The sequence below is a fragment of the Haliotis asinina genome, chromosome 4 (genome assembly GCF_037392515.1).
Source record: "Haliotis asinina isolate JCU_RB_2024 chromosome 4, JCU_Hal_asi_v2, whole genome shotgun sequence".
In the NCBI taxonomy this organism is placed as follows: Eukaryota; Metazoa; Mollusca; class Gastropoda; order Lepetellida; family Haliotidae; genus Haliotis; species Haliotis asinina.
Genome location: NC_090283.1, coordinates 23,037,030 through 23,059,074, shown reverse-complemented (window position 1 = coordinate 23,059,074; position 22,045 = coordinate 23,037,030). Strand labels below are relative to the sequence as shown.

The 22,045-nt window shown below is 39.7% G+C and overlaps 1 protein-coding gene and 1 pseudogene across 1 annotated transcript; both read left to right on the top strand.

Moving 5' to 3' along the window:
- Positions 1–22,045, top strand: part of LOC137280851 (uncharacterized) — a 539,924-nt pseudogene that overhangs the window by 262,569 nt on the left and 255,310 nt on the right.
- Positions 4,382–20,945, top strand: LOC137282356 (putative serine protease K12H4.7). Its single transcript, XM_067814101.1, has 10 exons — positions 4,382–5,001; positions 7,364–7,545; positions 7,984–8,120; positions 10,673–10,768; positions 12,523–12,655; positions 14,353–14,464; positions 15,142–15,349; positions 16,547–16,640; positions 17,400–17,608; positions 19,543–20,945. Exons 1-10 carry the CDS (start codon positions 4,771–4,773, stop codon positions 19,671–19,673), a joined length of 1,533 nt encoding a protein of 510 aa, XP_067670202.1. The 5' UTR covers positions 4,382–4,770; the 3' UTR covers positions 19,674–20,945.

Below are 22,045 nucleotides of genomic sequence, written 5' to 3'. Positions count from 1 at the left end.
AGGTCGGAGATGGAAGTGGATCTTTATCGAAAGAATCAGCATTTGTATCAGTGAAAAATGCCATCTTCATCTATTTATCAAACCAAGCACGAGGCAAAGAATCTCCCAATGGAGAGCTACTGACCTTATCGTGTCAGGTATGTTTGGTAAGACGATACATGACACTTTTCACATCTCTCCAGTAAAAGTACCAAAGTTGGACATTTGGAAGATTTGAAGGGAATCGCAGCCTTTATCTCTAACGAAGATTCTTACATAATTGTTTACACAAAGGAATTAGAAAATTAACAGTTTCGTGTTATATTTATTCTAATTGCTTTTCATTGCATAAATATCTGTTCATGTTTGTAAAGGTTGTTGTTTTTGGTACGAGTAACAGGTTCATGTTCGATTGAAGCTCGAGTAGCTTATCAATGAATTTTAATCAGGAAAGTAGTCCGTCATTACCTCACCCTAGATCATCACCATGGAGTAGCCAATCACGGGATTAGAAATCCATGTAACACATATGGGTGTTACCAGTCTTCTCAAATTGGGTTTTTAGCCACAGGTGTGTAAGAAATAGCCACATCAGTGCCAGTCGTTGTTGACGGTGCCGTACCGGGCACTTAATTTATCCATTCTTTTAAGAGGGCGATGATTCTCCTTCTCAGTGTCTGTTTAACACAAAGCACATCCCTCGCTGTATTGATACAGCCTTGATACATTATTGTTTCTACTTTTAAACATATTTTTATACTCATGTCATATTCTTTTATAATCATGTCATAATCGTTTACAATCATGTCATAATCGTTTACAATCATGTCATAATCGTTTACAATCATGTCATAATCGTTTACAATCATGTCATAATCGTTTATAATCAGGTCATAATCGTTTACAATCATGTCATACTCGTTTATAATCATGTTATAATCGTTTACAATCATGTCATAATCGTTTACAATCATGTCATAATCGTTTATAATGAGGTCATAATCGTTTACAATCATGTTATAATCGTTTACAATCATGTCATAATCGTTTACAATCAGGTCATAATCGTTTACAATCAGGTTATAATCGTTTACAATCATGTCATAATCGTTTACAATCAGGTCATAATCGTTTATAATGAGGTCATAATCGTTTACAATCATGTTATAATCGTTTACAATCATGTCATAATCGTTTACAATCAGGTCATAATCGTTTACAATCAGGTCATAATCGTTTACAATCATGTCATAATCGTTGTAGTCATGTCATAATCGTTTACAATCATGTCATAATCGTTTACAATCATGTCATAATCGTTGTAGTCATGTCATAATCGTTATAATCATGTCATAACCGGTTATAATCATGTCATAATCGTTTACAATCATGTCATAATCGTTTATAATCGCAAGGTTCATGCTGGTAAAGCTGCTGAGTGGGACGTTGACCAATCCAAGCCTGTACTCAACATCTGCAACGTTTTAAACAGTGAATGAGTGAGTTAGAATTTATCACCACGTCGGCAATATTTCAATCATATCGTAATGATATGACTGCACATCCAAGGTAAACAAGCATGACTTTGTAAAACGATGTCATTAAGAGGACAATACAATGTAAGAACGGGATATGGATCGCCCTACAAGGGACCATCGGGACCTACAGGACGTTTGCTACTTTTTGCATGCACCCTTCCTGGATTTTCACCAGACCCTTTGGTGTTGGTGATTGTTCAGCAAACTAGCCGTAGTTGACGGCTAAACAGTTGACGTAGATACTACTTCGACGTCATTATGCTCATTTCAAGAGTGACTAACCATAGACAATGGCCACTGGTTATCACTCTCCGGGGACAGGAGAGTGCTGAACGCGACGTTGATGCCTTTTGTGTAGAGCTCTATTCACGCTGAAGGCAGAGCACACGATGCCTGACTACCAGTCATTCAAACCTTCTCGTTACACTGAGTGAACATTGCAAAGAGACAAAGGTGCCTTAAATTATGAGCCGACCGTGTGATTGTTTTACTGACATTAATAATAGATGTACCCACTACGCTTGTTTTTGTTCTCAGCGCATGCGGGAAATGCCCAAACAAAGACTGTACGACTTGGCATGAGAGTCGAGGGAGCGTTGGACGACACATTAATCGTAGCGAACATCTAAATATAGAGTAGGTATATATCTTATTCTTTGAGAAAGCCATAACCACAGTTACGCATGTGTGCCATTCGTTCATTACGACAGGTCGGTTGGTTGGTTTTACAGTTTTAGGGCGACAAGGGCCAGTAAACAGCCTATCTGAGCCTAACACATTGATTTCATTAAAAAACAGCCGTATGTAACTGCCTTGTAATTTCAAGGGAATCGTTAATTAAAGTAAAAGAAAGGGTAACAGTATCAGTATTACTTTAGACAGATAAATAACAGCCGTGTGTAACCGCCTTGTAATTTCAAGGAAATCGTTAATTAAAGTAAAAGAAAGGGTAACAGTATCAGTATTACTTTAGACAGATAAATAACAGCCGTATGTAACTGCCTTGTAATTTCAAGGGAATCGTTAATTAAAGTAAAAGAAAGGGTAACAGTATCAGTATTACTTTAGACAGATAAATAACAGCCGTATGTAACCGCCTTGTAATTTCAAGGGAATCGTTAATTAAAGTAAAATAAAGGGAAACAGTATCAGTATTACTTTAGACAGATAAATAACAGCCGTATGTAACTGCCTTGTAATTTCAAGGGAATCGTTAATTAAAGTAACAGAAAGGGTAACAGTATCAGTATTACTTTAGACAGATAAATAACAGCCGTATGTAACTGCCTTGTAATTTCAAGGGAATCGTTAATTAAAGTAACAGAAAGGGTAACAGTATCAGTATTACTTTAGACAGATAAATAACAGCCGTATGTAACTGCCTTGTAATTTCAAGGGAATCGTTAATTAAAGTAAAAGAAAGGGTAACAGTATCAGTATTACTTTAGACAGATAAATAACAGCCGTATGTAACCGCCTTGTAATTTCAAGGGAATCGTTAATTAAAGTAAAAGAAAGGGTAACAGTATCAGTATTACTTTAGACAGATAAATAAGCATATCGAATAGCCTCCATAAGTAACCACTTTCATTTCTGAAAGACGAGATGGTTTTCTTTAGGTTCAGGTGACAGAGTGTTAAAACCATAGACTTACATCTAAGTCTTTCGAGGGCCTGTCTAGATAACATCATCCTTACGACAGAAACAAATTATTCAGAGTTATCCCCCGTGGATGTGTTGTTTCCCTGCAGTTGGTATTTTACAAATATAATGTCATGAGCAAATCTATCTTGGCTAACACAGAAATGTCGGTTTCTACGGAAGCGTATTAGGGCCACGGTGAAAAATTGTTTTGTTGTCACTTTCTCTTTCACTGATTACGTACTGTATCCTATGTAGGACTTATTATCACCTACGTAAGACTTACTATCTCCTACATAGGACTTACTATCTCCTACGTAAGACTTACTATCTGCTACATAGGACTTACTATCTCCTACGTAAGACTTACTATCTCCTACATAGGACTTAGTATCTCCTTCGTAGGACTTAATATCACCAACGTAGTACTTAGTATCTTCTACGTGGGACTTACTACTTAGTATCTCCTAAGACTACTTTACTATCTCCTACGTAGGACTTACTATCACCTACGTAGTACTTAGTATCTTCTACGTAGGACTTACTACTTAGTATCTCCTAAGACTACTTTACTATCTCCTTCGTAGGACTTATTATCACCTACGTAGTACTTAGTATCTTCTACGTATGACTTACTACTTAGTATCTCCTAAGACTACTTTACTATATCCTACGTAGGACTTATTATCACCTACGTAGGACTTACTATCTCCTACGTAGGACTTACTAGCACCTACGTAGGACTTAATATCACCAACGTAGGACTTACTATCTCCTACGTAGTACTTAGTATCACCTACGTAAGACTTACTATCTCCTAAGTAGGACTTGGGAATACTATCTTCTACGTAGGACTTACCATCTCCTACGTAGGTGCTAGTAAGTCCTATGTAGGAGATAGTAAGTCCTACGTAGATATACTCCAAAACGTTGTGTTTCTCCTAATATATAGGTTGACATTTATGAAAAATTTCTTTGTTTTCAAGTATATAATATAGCAGCTAAGTGTCCGATAATTTTGTTGGTTGTCTCAAATGTCTTATTTGGAGTCATTTCTTCAAGCAACGTGTTTCTTATCTGCATTCTCCTTTTCTTTGAGCTTAAAAATCCCCGAAATGTCTCTACACTATGGAGTCGTTATGCACAATTTCAAACTCCTAGTCACATACCGTGTTTGCCTCCATGTTTGTTTAAGGGGCAGCAGGGGAGGATAACTCTAAATCAAAGTGAACAAATCTGGTACTTCCTGTACTTCGCATTGCGCATTTATTACCAGAAGACAAGTCAATTACTAAGGTATCGATAGTCTCACGTACTATACAGATGCATCAATAGTTTTTCGTTTCTACCATCATTGCTATCTGAGACTCAACATTTGTTGAAATCCGTCGATAGTTTGATGCATCGTTACAGCCCGAGTGCTGGAGGTGGTGTTCTACATTTACAATATGCTGTGCATCAATCCTCTGCTGCGTTGTTGAAACAGCCATACACTGGATAAAAAGCTATGCGAAGGCTGTATCTTATCTAAAACAAACAAACCCAACAACTAATGTACAGTGTGTGTTGAAAAACAGTCCTGTATGCGCCAGTTCAGTAGGTGTCGAGACACATGTCGGGGCTGAGAAAAATGATAGGTTTCAATATGGTCACATCCACTGTAATATTGTGCATACTTGTTCTTGGGGCTCAGGGCAGTATTGTGCCTGTTCCGTCGGGAGTTGATGCTCTCAACAATGCTGGAGAAGATGCGCCTTCGCCTTCCTCCTCACCTGTAACTGAACGCTGGTTTCAGCAGAAGCTTGACCACTTTACTGCCTCGGACGATCGCCACTGGAAACAGGTGAGGACTAGTGTGAACTGATATGTGCTCATTTGTCCAAAGGAACAACAGTTTTACTGTTACAGGGGTAAGATAGTCGTTGGACGGTGTGTTGTTTAAAATCGCAGTCAGTATTTCTCCTATTTTGCGAAGGTCTATATATTCGAGTCTGGTTGGCGCATGTCGATGCTCAGCCAGTTGAACACTGGATTCTCTGGTCGAGACTCAATTATTTACAAACTGCAGCCGTTATAGTGCTTCGTTAAACAAACATAGCATTCCTACAGATGTCGCAGGTAGTTTTACGGTCAGGACCCTAAGTCTTCTATATATTTACAGTATCATATGACTGAGGTATCATGTAATGATGAAGGATTTATGTTGTGTCTTCAGGGGCGAATGCAGTTTTTTTCAGAAAGGTATTGGGAGGGAGCACACTCTTGAGAACAGGTGGTGCACACTACATTTCTATAATGATAAACGTTCAGGACAAAAGGACGGGATGTGTCATCCCAAACCCCTTCTCTACACCCACTAGCCCCCTTGATCCGCCTATGTTATTTATGCTTGTTTTATTGCCTTTAGTAGATCTTGACCACCTTCGTTTAAGGAACAACTGCGGGACCATATTAACATTCGAACACATCCGCATTAGAAAACCCCGATTCGAGGCTTCAGTAAATGTTAGTAAAATGCCAGTTTCCGGAGGGTTGTCTAGCTATTGTACCCGTGTGTAGCGACTGCAAAAACAGATCAAATACCCTACTTTTGTGACCTCGACTCGACAATGATACGAAAGTATCCAAGGTGAGCCAAGTGCCAATTGTTCTTAGCAACCCATGCTTGTCGTAATAGGTGACTAACGGATAAAGTGGCCAGACTCGCTGACTTTTAGTAGTTGACAATTGCAAGTCATCCTGTCATCAGGGGGATACTTATGATGTCAGTGAGTTTGGGTATTTTCTGCCCCAGGCGCGATTATTGACAGACTGCCGTGATGGTGCTGGATGCCAATGGGTTTTCGCAAACGTTTTTCGTAATTGGTATGAATCTCTGAACGTCGGCACAGTAAAAAGACGAGAATTTACGGATGTTAAATTCTTTATTTCGACGAACACAGTGTATTGTAGTAAATCATAACTCCTTCACCAGACGAGTGAAACAAACTACATGTTAACAACTGGGACAAGAAAAGGGAAGCCAGTAGTTAATTAGCGTTAAACTGGCAGAATGTGTGTGGTATGGCCAGATAGAAGCCAGGGGTTATTTCCATTATGAACAACAACAAAAAGATAACAGCTGTGGAATTAACAAAGGGAATAACGATAAACAAAAACATGTAGTGGCAAGGAATAAATCCTTAATTAGTGATAAGACCCGGGACTTGCTTTGCTTCCACATCTCTCAACTCCTCGAGTCATCGACCCATGATTATTTGGGTTAGAATTGGTCTTCAGCAATCAATACTCGATTAACCAACCTGAACACACCTGGTGTCAAAAGAGATTTTCGCTGGTTCATTCATATGATTTTCACAACTATTTTGGCCTTTACACCAATTGGCATACACTACTGTGGCTCATCAAAACACGACATTCCTTTGCGATCATGTGTTATATTTACCAAACTCCGAGATCAGGGGACGGCATAGGTTATCGTTGAACGCGTTACGGTCACCACCTTCGAAGAGGGGACATGATCTGAGTTGTGGTGTGTGGTCATGTCCTGTTCATAATGCTCATGTCACACATCAGTTGAAGTCAAGCAAGTGTATTTGTTCTCTGTCTCACCTAGCGCAAAATGGGTACCCGGTGGCATAAGTCATGTGACTGTAAACATCGTATGCAGCTTGGGTTATCCGGGGTACTGATAGCAATATATTGTAAATGTGTTATTTCTGTGAATGTCGTTCCTGCTTTGGGCACACTTTCAATATATAAGAACCAATATTATTAGAATATGTTTTACAGATTGAAAATAGTACGCAGCTGAAAGGGTTCGGGTGATCTTGGCACCGTCAGGTTGTAAGTCTCATCATCAGCTCGGGGCCCTTGCCCCCTCTACACGCATCCCACACAGCGAACGGAACTTCTCCAGGAAACGCTGCCTAGTCGAACCTACCAAGAACTTTCCGGAGTGTGTGAAGAGTCCGTTCAGACTTCTGCATTACCCTGGTTGCCAGAAGGGCTGTGCTCCCAGTGCAGAACCCGGGTACTGCACCAAAGGCACCCAGAACAATGGGAGTCTGAGGTCCGCACACTTTGCATGCTTCTCCTGAATCACATTGCTATCAAGACGGACAGAAAATTCAATGATATAAATAAAACCGTTGGCTTTATGAAAAAGGACAAGATCAGGTTTATTTTCATTATTATTACTTCAGAGATATTTCATCAACGACAAGTTCTACAAGCCGGGTGGTCCTGCGTTCTTGTACATAGGACCAGAAGTGGCCCTGCCTGCCATATATGCAGAGAAAGGTGCCTGGTTGGAGTATGCCAAGACGCATGACGCCATCGGATTTGCATTAGAGCACCGCTACTATGGAAAAAGTCGACCCACAACGTTCGTCATTTTAAAAAAAATCTTTGAATTTTAATTTTAATTTTCTTAAATTTCTGGATATTGGGATTTCTTCTTGAGTATTTGATCGATGTCTGTCATCTTCCAAAAAGTTGACAGTTTAGATTTTACGTGGTAAGAAGAAACAGATTTTGATAACATTAACATACCAAAATAAAATGAAATTCATTTTCATTCAGTAAAGTTATCTTTCCAACAAAACAGAATCTATTTCATCTGGGTTGATTAAGATATCCACCGGTTTCAGTTTGTAGGTGGTGTGAAGAATATAGCGAGGACTGATTGGGAATTTGAAATTGATAATTATTTTATGTAAAATTCAAAACCAAATGATGTTTTAAAACAAAAGTAAAGTTATACTAGCACGAATGACCAAACGTGATATTGAAGCATATATTGTTTACAATGTTTCAAAATCAGGGATGTGAGTACGGCCAACCTGCGATACCTGTCCGTTGAACAAGCGTTAGAGGATCTGGCCAGTTTCATCGTAGCATGCAACAAAGAGCACAATTTAAAAGACATCAAATGGATCACATTTGGAGGGTCATATGGAGGTATGCATATTGTATCTACAGCTATAATGACATAACAGGGTCCTCTTATTCTGGTCTGTTTTAACAATGGTCCGTAAAATCTGAACCAAATTGTAAACCGAGGGGTCGGGATAAAAATATAGTTCGTTTTATCCATCAATGATGTTGAAGCTTGTTACAAGCTTTTAAGCTCGTTACAAATAAGCTTCATGTTTGTGAGAGAACATGACGAATTCAGACATGATCATAGCAAACCACCGCACACAAAAAAATCAACAAAAACTACATGTTTCTTCACAACCCAGCAAAATCATTCACAAAATATCCAACACTTGATATCTACGAACAGTCCGTCAACAAAAACTACATGTTTCTTCACAACCCAGCAAAATCATTCACAAAATATCCAACACTTGATATCTACGAACAGCCCGTACGTTTCGTAAGAGACAGCCAACAGGGAGGACATTCGTGACCCACTCCTGTTATTTTGGGACAAGCCGAATACCCACTCGTGCCCTTCTGCAGGGACTTCATATTAGCGTAGGAACATCAGAACCTCTTTAAACAAGAACGATAACCCTGTTCGTATTCGATTCCGATGGTACTTAATATCACCGAGGAAATCGCACGTTTTATTGTTCTTCTGAGTTACATTTGTTCTTTTGTACATTTTCTTCTTCTAAACGAGCTAAGACCTCTTCAAAACAACTAACAGAAGGAGAAAACATGATCGTAATTACAACCAGCTCTTCCTCTTACATTTCCAAATGTATATTTCTAAGCAGTGTTAAAGAACCACAAATTGCGACTGATTTATTGAATATCTGAAAATTGACTGAAATATTTTTCTCAAACTAAACATTCGTGCAACCTTGATGGCATACCCCTGGTGGAATTTTTAATGTATTCGCGGAACCGAATATAAGTGACCACAAAAATGTCAGACTAAAACGTAATCCCAAAGTGGAAGACTGAAGTTGATTAGTTACATGTAGACATACTATTATTGTTTTTGATGTATAGTTACTGTTTTTAACAATGTTGGAAGCTCTCGTACAATCTCCAAAACAAGCCGGCAAGATACACTCCGTAATACACTCATTTGGACCTTCGAGAGCCGATATCACAACCGTCAGTCTCATGATTCTTATAGAAAAAAGCCTTCACATTTCACAGCACAATTCTGTCAGCTCTGTGTCATACATGTTTATGGTTTGTTGTACAATAATATAATGTCATACACGATTTAAGTAGTCGGGATTAATTTTTATCAAAGCAACGCCCCACAACGCGCGGTCTGACTGGTTTGTCGTCTTTTAGCACATAGCAAGCATCGAGACGGTGAAAAGTCTTCTATAATGTTACGGAAAGGGGCGAGTGGTGACGAATGACATAGCAAGCATCGAGACGGTGAAACGTCTTCTATAATGTTACGGAAAGGGGCGAGTGGTGACGAATGATATTTGAACATAGCAAGCATCGAGACGGTGAAACGTCTTCTATAATGTTACGGAAAGGGGCGAGTGGTGACGAATGACATAGCAAGCATCGAGACGGTGAAAAGTCTTCTATAATGTTACGGAAAGGGGCGAGTGGTGACGAATGACATAGCAAGCATCGAGACGGTGAAACGTCTTCTATAATGTTACGGAAAGGGGCGAGTGGTGACGAATGACATAGCAAGCATCGAGACGGTGAAACGTCTTCTATAATGTTACGGAAAGGGGCGAGTGGTGACGAATGACATAGCAAGCATCGAGACGGTGAAACGTCTTCTATAATGTTACGGAAAGGGGCGAGTGGTGACGAATGACATAGCAAGCATCGAGACGGTGAAAAGTCTTCTATAATGTTACGGAAAGGGGCGAGTGGTGACGAATGACATAGCAAGCATCGAGAGGGGGGACAGGTCTTCATGCTGGTTACGGAAATACTTCCCTACTTAGAAATGTTTATGGATGACTGCCATTAGCCTGACTGAAATGTGTAATTCAAACATGTATCCAAACATTTAGCAGATAAATCCACTATGTGAGTGAGTGATTTAAATTTAAGGTCACCTCGGCAATATTTAAGCCACACAGTCAGGAGAAAAGTTGTGCAGTATACTCAAGCCGTTAAATATCCGGTCCACGAAAATGGTGTCTAAAAGTAGCATGTAGTTCTAAAACTATTATAATTATGAACACAATACAATATAAAAATAAAAACAAACAAACAAAAACAGGAAAAGATTAAAGGACGCCAACAAATGAACTTTGATCACCATACTAGGAACCACGGGGACTTACAGTGTCCTTTGGTACCTGCATGGGACCTAGCTGGCTTTACGCCATCCCTTCAGCAGGAAAGTTAAACCATAACTGAAAATCACAAAATGCTACGTGTGAAAATCTGGTAATTTAAATGTACTTCGAAAGAATTAGGACTCACGTTCTCTCACAGTGACAAAGTGTTTCGATACAGCTGCACTATATCTTGAAGTGTGTAGCATTGTAACTTTAAATTAGACAGTGCCCATTTGGAGTATCAAGCATAAGTCGAAATGATAAATGTCTGATTTGTTGAAGGGCTACTGTCAACATGGATGAGACTGAAGTTCCCACACCTTGTTGCGGGAGCAGTCGCCCACAGTGCACCCCTCGCTGTGCCAACGATTGCTCCAGGTGAGTCCAAGTTACCCGCAACGGTAGTCGTGTTAGAACGTATCACCAGCATATTTCCTATTTGTTTAATATGTCCGAGTGGGATCCCGTGACTGGACGGATTTCATGTTGTCATGAAGACGCGTAGAACAGTTATTTACGTTCAGTACAGAACCTGATCTTGTTGTATGTCAAAGCGTACGCTAAACGCGCTTGACGTAACGTGGAAGCAATAGCTAAACGTGCCTGACGTAACGTATAAACAACGGTTGGACGTGAGGAAGGATAGGACACTGTGCTCCCCCAAACGGGTACGTCCCGGTCTTGTCCCAGTTGGTCTCTAATTCAAGATGGTAATGCACCAACAAATAATTTGTTGCAGTGCCACATTGGGTCAGTTCCGTTTCCACGTTAATGTTATTCGAGCCTGGATAACAGTTTCTTGTGAATGTGTGCCTGGCATTATGTGTCGGAGATCTGACTGACATATTTCTGTTGGGCTGTAAGGAAGATCGATTTGTTGGTCTGTTGTTTAACGCCACACTCAGCAATATGCCTACTATAAGGCGGCGATTCCGTGTATAAGAGTGTGGACAAGACAATCCCGTGATGACAAGGATGAGCATCGATCTGCACAATTTGGATACGAGGACATGAGTTAACAAATCCAGCACTAGACAATAGCTCAACTTTAAAAGCCCACGCTGCAGTTTTGCGTATTGAATCCCATTTTCTCTGACCAATTAAGACTGATGCAGTTTGTTTGATTGTTGTTAGTTTCACACTGATCACAGCTCTAAATAATCGAGTGATCATTTTCGAGTAACTTCATTAGCTTTAATTCATTAATTGATTTACTATGACATTTAACAAGCTAGTGGGGATGACCACCTGATCTTCTAAGTCGCCCCTTGCGGCGAGGATGAGTTGCTGAAGAGCAATTCTAACCCCGGATCTTCAAGGGCCAAGAGTGGTTTGTAGTGAGGGAGGGAGTTTAGATTTAACGTCAAATCGGCAGTATTTCAGCCATATTGTGACGAGAACATGTAATTGCGTTACATAATAATTTAGGGTAAATTATAAAAACGTGACATACACGTGACAACGTAAAACCAGCATATATCTCTAAAATAAGACTTGAAATTAGGACAATACAAGGTCATGAGTGGTTGTAAATATCATGAAACTGCACAGGTAAACGATCAAAAGAACAACGGAGGAAGTACAAACGATAGTTTCAGTTCCAGGTGGCGACAAATTGTGCAGTATTACATGAAACTATTGCCCAGTGGCACATGGCACTTTTGCCCAATGACACGTGAAACTATTGTTCAGTCTCACATGAAACTATTGTCCAATGGCACATGAAACTATTGTCCAATGGCACATGAAACTATTGTCCAATGGCACATGAAACTATTGTCCAATGGCACATGAAACTATTGCCCAGTTTCACACGAAACTATTGTCCAATGGCACATGAAACTATTGTCCAATCTGACATGAAACTATTGTCCAATGGCACATGAAACTATTGCCCAGTTTCACACGAAATTATTGCCCAGTGACACGTGAAACTATTGTCCAATCTCACATGAAACTATTGCCCACTGGCACATGGAACTATTGTTCAATCGCACATGAAACTACTGTTGATCTAAAATGATATCAGGTATCACGATTCGTCTGACATTTTCCCTTTCAGGTGAACTTAGGTCTCGACCAAGAAATTACATGTACACGTTCCATAAAACAATTCCTTTGCTTTATTCCAGAATATTTAGTAGGGGCCGGAGAAGACATGCGCATTGTGCCAGGATGCTACGAGACTGTGTCTGCAGCTTTTGATAAAGTTAGGGAAATTCTGAAAACGGATTCTGGAGTGAAGACTCTGCAGAATCTATTCAGGTGAGGGTAATTCGAGAACTGATTTTTAGAAGCAGCTTTCCGCGAGTGAGACCATTGCCATTGCGACAGCGGCATTATCATTCTGACGTCATAACTGTGAACTTTATGACGTCATACGTCTAGCGGAATTACTTTAGTGTAATATTGCCTTAAAAATATTACAGTTAGGAAATAAACATACTGTGATGGAAAACCAGAGGTATATTATACGTTCTTCACTGGTGACGATGGGACCATGACTTGAAGTACCTTCGATGTTAACAAACATCGAGGGTATATCAAACCGTGGACCCCAAGGGGCTAATAGACAACGTATTTATCTTACCGAACACGCCTCAGTTTTGTTAATTTTGAACTGTTTGAAGCACGGGTATCTGATCGTACACTTCAGACAACCTGTGTGAATCAAACATCGAATCTTGCATCTTACTCTTTTCTCCTCTGGGTATTGTCTTAGTACTTAATACTCAGACGGACTACATTTGGACGTTTTTGTCAAAATTTATTTATTGGAAAGAGAGTCAAATGTTTTCTTAGCCATAGCTAGATTCTGCGGAGGACACAAGAAAATTTAGATTTAGAGATTTCTCACTTCATTCGATTTCCATGCTCAAAACATCGGTAATTTCCATGTATCATGCAACATTTAATGCTATTCGAGATGAAAAGAGCAACTACCACGAAGTACCGAATGAGTTGCTATGCAATGCACCTCGTTGGTACACGGGGTACATTGAAAACAATAGATGAGCGCTCAGCCAATCAGACAGCAACATTTATGTGTGAGTTAAGATAAACTTTGTTGGAAAATCAGACGTATATTAAAAGTTGGTCACTGGTCACGAGGGGTGCATGGGTTGATGTGTCTTCGATGTTTGTTTATGTTACATGCTATGGAACATAAACAAATATCGAGGTACATCAACTCGTGGGCCCCGGGGGACCAATGAACAACATATTTATCTTACCGAACACACCAATGTTGATTTTGAATTGTTTTGAAGCCTGTGTATTGGGTGGTACACTTCAGCCAACCCATGTGAATCAAACGATTTAAAGGGGCACTGATGCGGAGCAGTTTCCGTGGACTGGTGGTCTCGTTTGTTATTGTTTTTCTCCCGTGAGTACCCGTTTAAATCTAGCTGCTTATTCCGCAGGTATTGTCTTAGTAAAGTCGCCGCGGTGTAGTTCCTTTCTTAATATTCAAAGGGACTACATTTGAACGTTTTGTCCAAATTCATATTGATTGGAATGCGAGGCAAACCTTTTCGTAGCCACCGTTTGATTTTGCAAACAACACAAGAAACAGAGTTATCTCCCTTCAATCGATATGCCTTCGCGAAACATCGGTAAATCCCGTGCATCATGCGTGATTCAATGTTATTCGAGATAAAGAAGTACTACCACGAAATACCGAATAAGTTGCCATTGGCGGCGGGGTACTTTGAAATGTACCTAGCATGTAACCAGGTTAGTAATAATATTTGGTACGCCATTACTTAGTGGACAAATGCATGTATCGCTGTATGAAGGTAATGTAACATTCCAGCAAGACCATGGCGGTGAACACCAGAAACTCGCTTCACTTTCTGTACCCGTATGACGAAACGAAATCAGACATTGGGTTTGACGGGCTACCCTAGTGCATAATGTGAACAGCTATGATGACATCATAGTGCTTTTCCTTGTCTGTTTAGGGTTTGTGATTTTGACCAGACAAACCGGCTGGATGTTGAAAATCTGATGATGGATCTAGTGACTCCAATCATATCAACAATACAGTTCAATAACATCCATCCAGGCACACTGGTATGTTCATGCATAGGTTGAAACAGTTGAGTCAGATATTTTTCATTTTGTTTTATTCATTCCCATGTTTACTTACTTTCTTACATAGTTACAGGCATTCCAGCAATATCCCAGCAATATCACAGAGGGCGACACCAGATATTGGTTGTATCTCTAGATACATTCAAGTTCAAACAATGGATGTGCGTACTTTGAAGTCTGCTAGATCATGATGCTTTCCCTTTAATGAAATAGCCTATGCGCACGACGTCGTTTGTGCGTCTGTATGTGCATGTTATTTGTGGTTTTGGCTGCATTGAGTTCATTCCGTTGGTCCAAAGACAAAACCTGCCGTGGTGCGTGGACGTGCTTGAGAGTAGTGCTTTTGTGCTATCCAATGTCAGTTTCTGATGCAAACCTTGATGTATGTGTTGGTGTGTGCCGCTGATCGAGAGGCTCGAGGTTGCTCAAGTATGTTGTGCACTCCATGCTTAATGTTCCTCGGTGGGGTAGCCTAGTGTTTACAGCGTTCGCTCGTCACGCCGAAGATTCAGGTTCGTTTTCCCACCTGGGTACAGTGCCTGAAGGCCATTTACGGTGTATCCCACCGTGATATTGCGGGAATATTGCAAAAAGCAGCGTAAAATCAAACTCACCCGATCACCCATGTTTAATTTGGACCTATGTATATTCTGTAGATGCTTCTTCCAAATCAAACGATATCCTCAATGTGCAACGTGCTGGCCGACAAGACCACAGGACCTCCTCTACAACGCCTTGCTGAGTATGCTCGTATCTACAACCAGAACTATACAGTACAGAAAGATCAGTGCCGCAACACAACATTCGCCTCCCTCGTCAGCACAGGAAGCGTCATCAACTACGAGAACAATGATGGATTTTCAAGTGCGGTTACTCTTCTGTAACATGTATTATATTGGAAATGTCATTTCTCAGTAAATCTGATATTTCGAGGGCTGTTAAGGCACACTAGAATTATTGGAACTCAGTCATCCAGAAGTACCCAGTCTAGTCTATCCTTTTTGTATAACATGTGTTAATTAAAGTTGATCAGTTTCACAAAGGCGATATCTATTCATACAGTGATTTTTGCATGAAGTGTAAGTTTTCCAGTTCACTCCCAAAACTGAAAACCACTACAATAAGTAATTGGGTTTACCAACTTGGCACCAAACACTTTTTTCCTAAAGGATCGTGATAGGAAAAGTTCAATTCATTTGTTTTCTGTTGTGTATATATTTTCATTTAAATATCTCTATCAGTATCTTGCCTGTCTTTGGTTTGCATAATGTAAGGACATGACATAAAGTTAAGGAGACAAATACACACAACGACGTCCTCGTCCTTAAAGTTGTCGATATTTCCCGCTTGCGAGTGAGTGAACATTTGAAGTCATATCGGCGTTTGTGCAGCTGTTTCGTGACTAAGAAATATACTCATGCTGATAGTGGTTGTCACCTCAGTCCTAAAAATAAAACTGAAGTTGATGACAAGCATTATTGGTATGGGTATATATAAATGGACAAAAACAAATTCAGATAATATACTTACTTGTCTGCAAAGCACATTGAACTAGCTAGATTATCACAGTTATAAATGTAAAACTAGAATGAAAAAAATATCTTCATTATGAGACACAATACAATTTGAAAAAAAGAGGCTATAGATTACCGACATCTGAGGGTAGATCACTGTCCGCTTCCGAAAACTATCTCGTCCATTCGTGAGAACATAAATAAAGTAGAAGCTGTCTAAACCGGCACTCACTGGGACTGAAGAAATGTGCCGGATTGTAGAGCTGATAATAAAGGAGCAAGCCAAGGACAGGACTGAGATTTTATGTCATTGTTGCTAGCTCGCCGGAGTGGGCAGATGCCGGTTTTGGCAGCTTCCACTGTAAACATATCGGCAAGGGTAGATACTAACACAGAGCAGAAACCAAATGACTATGCAAGGTAAAGGGATCATTATATTTCCATAAACTAAGTATTTCGGGTCCTGGATTATGTTGTCCCTAAATTTTAAAATGGAAATGCTGAACCAATTAAAATGTATCTCTTCATGTTGAATTTGAAATTCCAGTTCGTCAGTGGAGATATCAACAATGCACCCAAATTGGGGTGTTCGTGGCGACTACGTCAGATAGGCAGCCTCTGGGGAACGCAGTAAGTGAAGAGTGAGTACACATTGTAAATTTCATTTAAAAACAAAACCTCATTCACCACAGGTCGATCCTGAAATACTATATTAACAGAAATGCTAACTCGCATGATTCTTATCGGTATATCATTCACGATTTGTCAGAATATATGTAGGACAACGTAATGAGTGAGTGAATCTAGTTTTACGCCGCTTTTAGGAATATTCCAGCAATGCCACGGCGGACAACAGTCATGTGCACCACACATTATACCCGTCTGGGGACCAAACCCGGTTCTTCAGCGTGACGAGCGAACGCTTAACCAAAATGCTACCTCACCGCCCCAGTACAACATAAACGGTGGCGCACGACTATGATGCTCATTAGAATAAGGGTAGCAATGCCCAAGGAGATATAACGCAAAGATTATCATAGAAAACTTACTTTACATAGAGGACTCCTAGGACATCTTTGTATTAGGGACCTAGCAGTGAACTTGTTGGTATTTCAACCAAAGCTCTCCTTATCATAGCAAAACTGGTCATCTTGAAAATATTCTTTAATATGACAAAATTATCGATGGCTAGGCATATATGGATTTTCTGTAAACGAGGACGATTCATGGTATGGGTATAGGACCGATGTCTGATACGACATCGCCGCATTACAACGCCATGTTGACGAATAGTCCAGTGAATGGATTCTGTTCAGTGTTTGGTTCAAATGAATTGTTTAAATGCGTTGATACAGGAAAGGTGGAATGATGAATGATGTATTTTATTTGTATTTTTACAGCTACTACTACAAACTATGTGAAGGTATGTTTGGTCCGGCGTTCAATCAGTCCTTGGTGAAACGTGGGCATGACGACATCATCATGAACTACGGCGGCCTTGACATTCGGGTAACCAACGTCATCTACACGCAAGGAACAGATGATCCATGGATCAAGTATGGGTTCACCAGAAACCCTAACCCCAGGGCATACACCGTAGTTGTCAAAGGTATGTGAGTGAGTTCAAATAATTATTTAGGGTCACATAAGCATGTGATCACCACGTCGAAGAATCGAATTATTGTGTGAACCCCTTTGTCCCCATGTCTAGTTTTTATTTTGAATGATTTCATGACATATGAATGCCATCTTCTACCTACTTATTTAGCTACAAGTGAGTAAAAATCTAAAGTGAATCGGCAATATTCCAGCCATATCGTGACTAAAACTACTTTTATATCCACAATGCAGACACGTAATATATCATGAAACCATGTCGAAGAAGGATTACTAGATCCTAATTACTAGATTATTACAAATTGACTCAAAACTAGAGAGCATGTGTCTTTAAAGGTTGAGTACTATATTTGGTCAAAACAGTGTACTGTTTGGGGGAAGATCACCATACTTGGGATCATGGGGACTTACAGTATTTTTAACTGCCGCAATGGACCCTAGCTGGATTAATATCATCACACAAAATGACCGTATTTCCCAAATTTACTAACGTTAATAAATATACGTGTCATCCGGCGGCCTTATAAACAACGTTAAAAATCCACATATCCATCTAAGCTGTCAGATTTACACACATTTAAAACCGTATTAAAAATTAACGAACGATCAGCTCTTCATTTGCATGTATTTCACATGTGTAAATGTGGTGAGTGTTTTGATGTAATTTCCTGCCTGTGTAACATATGAACATACTGTGATCATTAATGGATTTAAATTACAAGCGACTGTCGACGAAGGACAGTGAAACAACTGGATTATCACCGATAGAAACGCAAAACCAGTTATGAAATCTAAAACGATTTTGATTTTATTTTTAATTGTTATAATTTTAATGATAGAAGACAGCACAGTATAAAAGCAGGCTATCAACTGAAGGTAGATCACGGTACTAGGACCATGGGGTAATAGTTGGGCGATAGTTGCTTGGGCAATAGCTGGGTTTACACCATCCATTCAGATCTTAGTAATTTTGACACCCTAGCTATTAATTAAAATAACACATATACAGCAGTTAAAAAATAATAGTATGTTTAAGGTTTCTTGAATTGTTTGGGGACTTACATATCTGTCAAAAACTAAAGATACATTATTGGAACCTGTCTGCAATGGAACTACAGAACTCTAGAACATCAGAGATATAAATGTTAAAATAGTAATAAAATATCAAACCTAGATAAAAAAAACGATGTAAAAACAGAATTCAAAACCAAAGCCGTTCCGTGGGCGCTCGCGTCCTCAGGAGCTCTCTATCGTAAATATTCCGAACAGGAATCCTGCTCAGAATTTGTATCGATAACACACGGAAATTCTTGTGTATTGTACACAAACGACTGCACCAGAACACGCTGGATAGATGGCATTTGTGAGCGTGCTCCAGTCAATTATTTCTAAGCCACAATTGGTTTACATACAAGTATGTATTTCAATCGGCTGCGATTCGTGTGCGTTCGTCATTCACGACTGACGACCTTGGTCTTGATCTACCAAGCAATGCAGAAAGAGCAGGTTGGCTGGAGCAAATGAAACACAAACATAAACATTTCTTGCACATATATATTTATTTAAGAATATATAATCAAGATATTTTTAACTTGCCATGTTCACAGCAAATAGTGGGTGGGTGAGTATAGGTGTAACGACGCTTATAGCAGTATTTGAAAAATCGTTCAACTTATTTTGAGAAGTTTTATCGGAATTATTGTACATTGCTAGCGCGACTTCCCTCCAAAATGTCAAATGTGAATACATATGGGCTATCACTATCAGTGACCACCTCCCCCAACCGCTAAGTTTTAAGCTTATATTTTTTTTTATACAAGGTTGCGTCCACCCCACCCAACATAGCACCCAACCCCTAAAATCACCATCAACCCCCTACCAACTCTACTAGCCATAAATTATGAACGGTCCCTTATTATGTTGCAGGCGTCGGTCACGTGGCAGCAATATTACCATCCTCCACTTCAGACAGTGTTGACTTGAAAAATGCTCGTCTGGAAATCCAGCGCCTCATTGGTCAGTTTATATCATCACGTGATCCAGCCATTGTGGGATGAAGAGCTGTTCACTGTGACATGAAGATACCGCCAATGGCAATTCAATACTTAATCGTACAAATCAGTGAGTGAGTTAGGTTTTACGCCGCATCAGCATTGTGGCGATGGTCTATATTATTGAGTCTGGATCAGACAATCCAGTGATCAACAGCATGAGCATCGATATGCAAATGAAACGGCCAATAGACACGAAATTCTTCAATAAAAGTAAGTGTTTAAACGAAACTTATGTACACAATGTTATAGTTTATGACACTAAACTGTTGAACAGTGCCTTTTTCGTGGGGGAATGCACACAGACATTAAATGCACTCGTAACCTTCATCACAATCCTTACTGGACAATCAACCACAGCACACTCCTTACTGGACAATCAAGACAGTATACTCCGTATCGTTCAATCAAGATAGCAATCCTTACAGGAAAATCATGATAACATACTCCTTACTGGACAATCAAGATAGCATTCTCTTTACTGGACATTTAAGATAACGTAATCATTACTGGAGATTTAAGATAACATACACCCTACTGGACAATCAAGGTAACACAATCCTTACTGGACAATAAAGATATCATAAGTTATACTAGACAAACAATATAACACAATCCTTACTCGAAAAACAAGATAACTTAATCCTTACTAGACTATCAAGATAACATAATCTCTGTTTTACAAGCAGTGTAATGCAATCCTTCCTGGACAATCAGACAACATAATCCCTACTTGAAATCCAAATAAAACAATCTTTCCTAGTAATCAAGACATTATAATCCCCACTTGACAAGCAAAATAAAACAATCTTTACTGGACAATAAAGATAAACCAGACATGTTATTTGTAGGTCACGTTTGAGTATTGTCGCGAGAAGATATAATACTGGACAAGATGTTTGTTCATTGTTTATAAACCAGTTGAATGTAGAGGAACATGGCCATTTCGGAGTTCGACAAACGGAGTCAAACCTCGAACAACACATTTACTCGTAAGGAAGTGCATATATTTATAGCCTCGTTAATGCCAAGAGGTAATTGAGCACAACATGGAGCCATTTGCTTCTGACAACCTTTTAGAAGCGAGTTCCGCACCAATCTATGTGTCATTGATGATCGTTCGCGAAAGACTTCAACTGCAGTGCAACCAAGACATGAACTGTTTAATCAAGCTATAGCTTGGCTGTGCGTAAACACACCTGAATTATGAAATCCTTTAGCGTGATGACTTGAAGGCGCCAAACAAGAAAATCATCGTTTATTAAACATGCAATCTTTTATATAGTTAACATTGTACTTTCAGAAGATCTGACCCGTGAAGGTCCGGGGTAGAATAGACCTCCAGCAATCCATGCTTGCCATAAAAGTCGACTATGCTTGTCATAAGAGGCGACAAACGGGATCGGGTAGTCAGGTTCCCTGACTTGATTGACTCATGTCATCGGTTTTTAGATGCGAAGATCGATGTTCATGCTGTTGATCACTGGATTGTATGGTCCAGACTCGATTATTTACAGACTGCCGCCATATAGCTGGAATATTGCTGAGTGCGGCGTAAAACTCACTCACTCAGAATAGTTAGTAGTCACTTTGTGTCAATGAGACACAGAGATTTTTTTTACGGAGAGCCTTCATACTGAAAATAACTTTTGGAATTTGGAGTAAGAGAGTTCATGTACATCGTTACATCGGCAATATTTTAGCCATCGTTCCGAGATCAATTAATCATCATATTAGAGATCAATAAAATTAGAAATTAGAAATACATTTAGGTAAAACTTGCATGTTTTCATGAAACGACTTTATTAACGTGAACAAAGCAATATAAAACGGATCGCCAGCAATTGAGGGTCACATTACTCAGGACCTTGGGGACGTTTATTGTATGTGATGCCTGTTGGACATTTAAACCATGTGCCAGATGTCAAAATTGGAGGTGTAATTACCAATTTGCTGAAAAGATTTGGTTATGATTTTGGGTTATCGTGATATCTGAGGTGTCCAGAAATGGTTGAGAGACCTTCAGATCACTTTGCCAAATGCCATTTTGGTAGCCATCTTCAAATATGGCCGCCAGTTTCCCCTTCAAATATAGGGGTTTAGGAAATCCGCCATAACTCTACACTTTCTAGTAAAAGTAAACATTGTGAATCCCATAATTTCATGAAACTGTAAAGTCACGTGGGTTCCTTGTGAATGCACCTGCAAAAACAAAATCATGAGGTCAAGTCCTGGTTTGGCTATCGCGTAGGTCCGACCTCAATCCGATCGAACACATCTGGGACGAACTGGGTCGACGTTGCCAGATCTTCAACGTGTCATGGTTGTGCAATGGTGACGTCTTCCCCGGTAGTGTTCACTAACGTTCTGAGATCCAT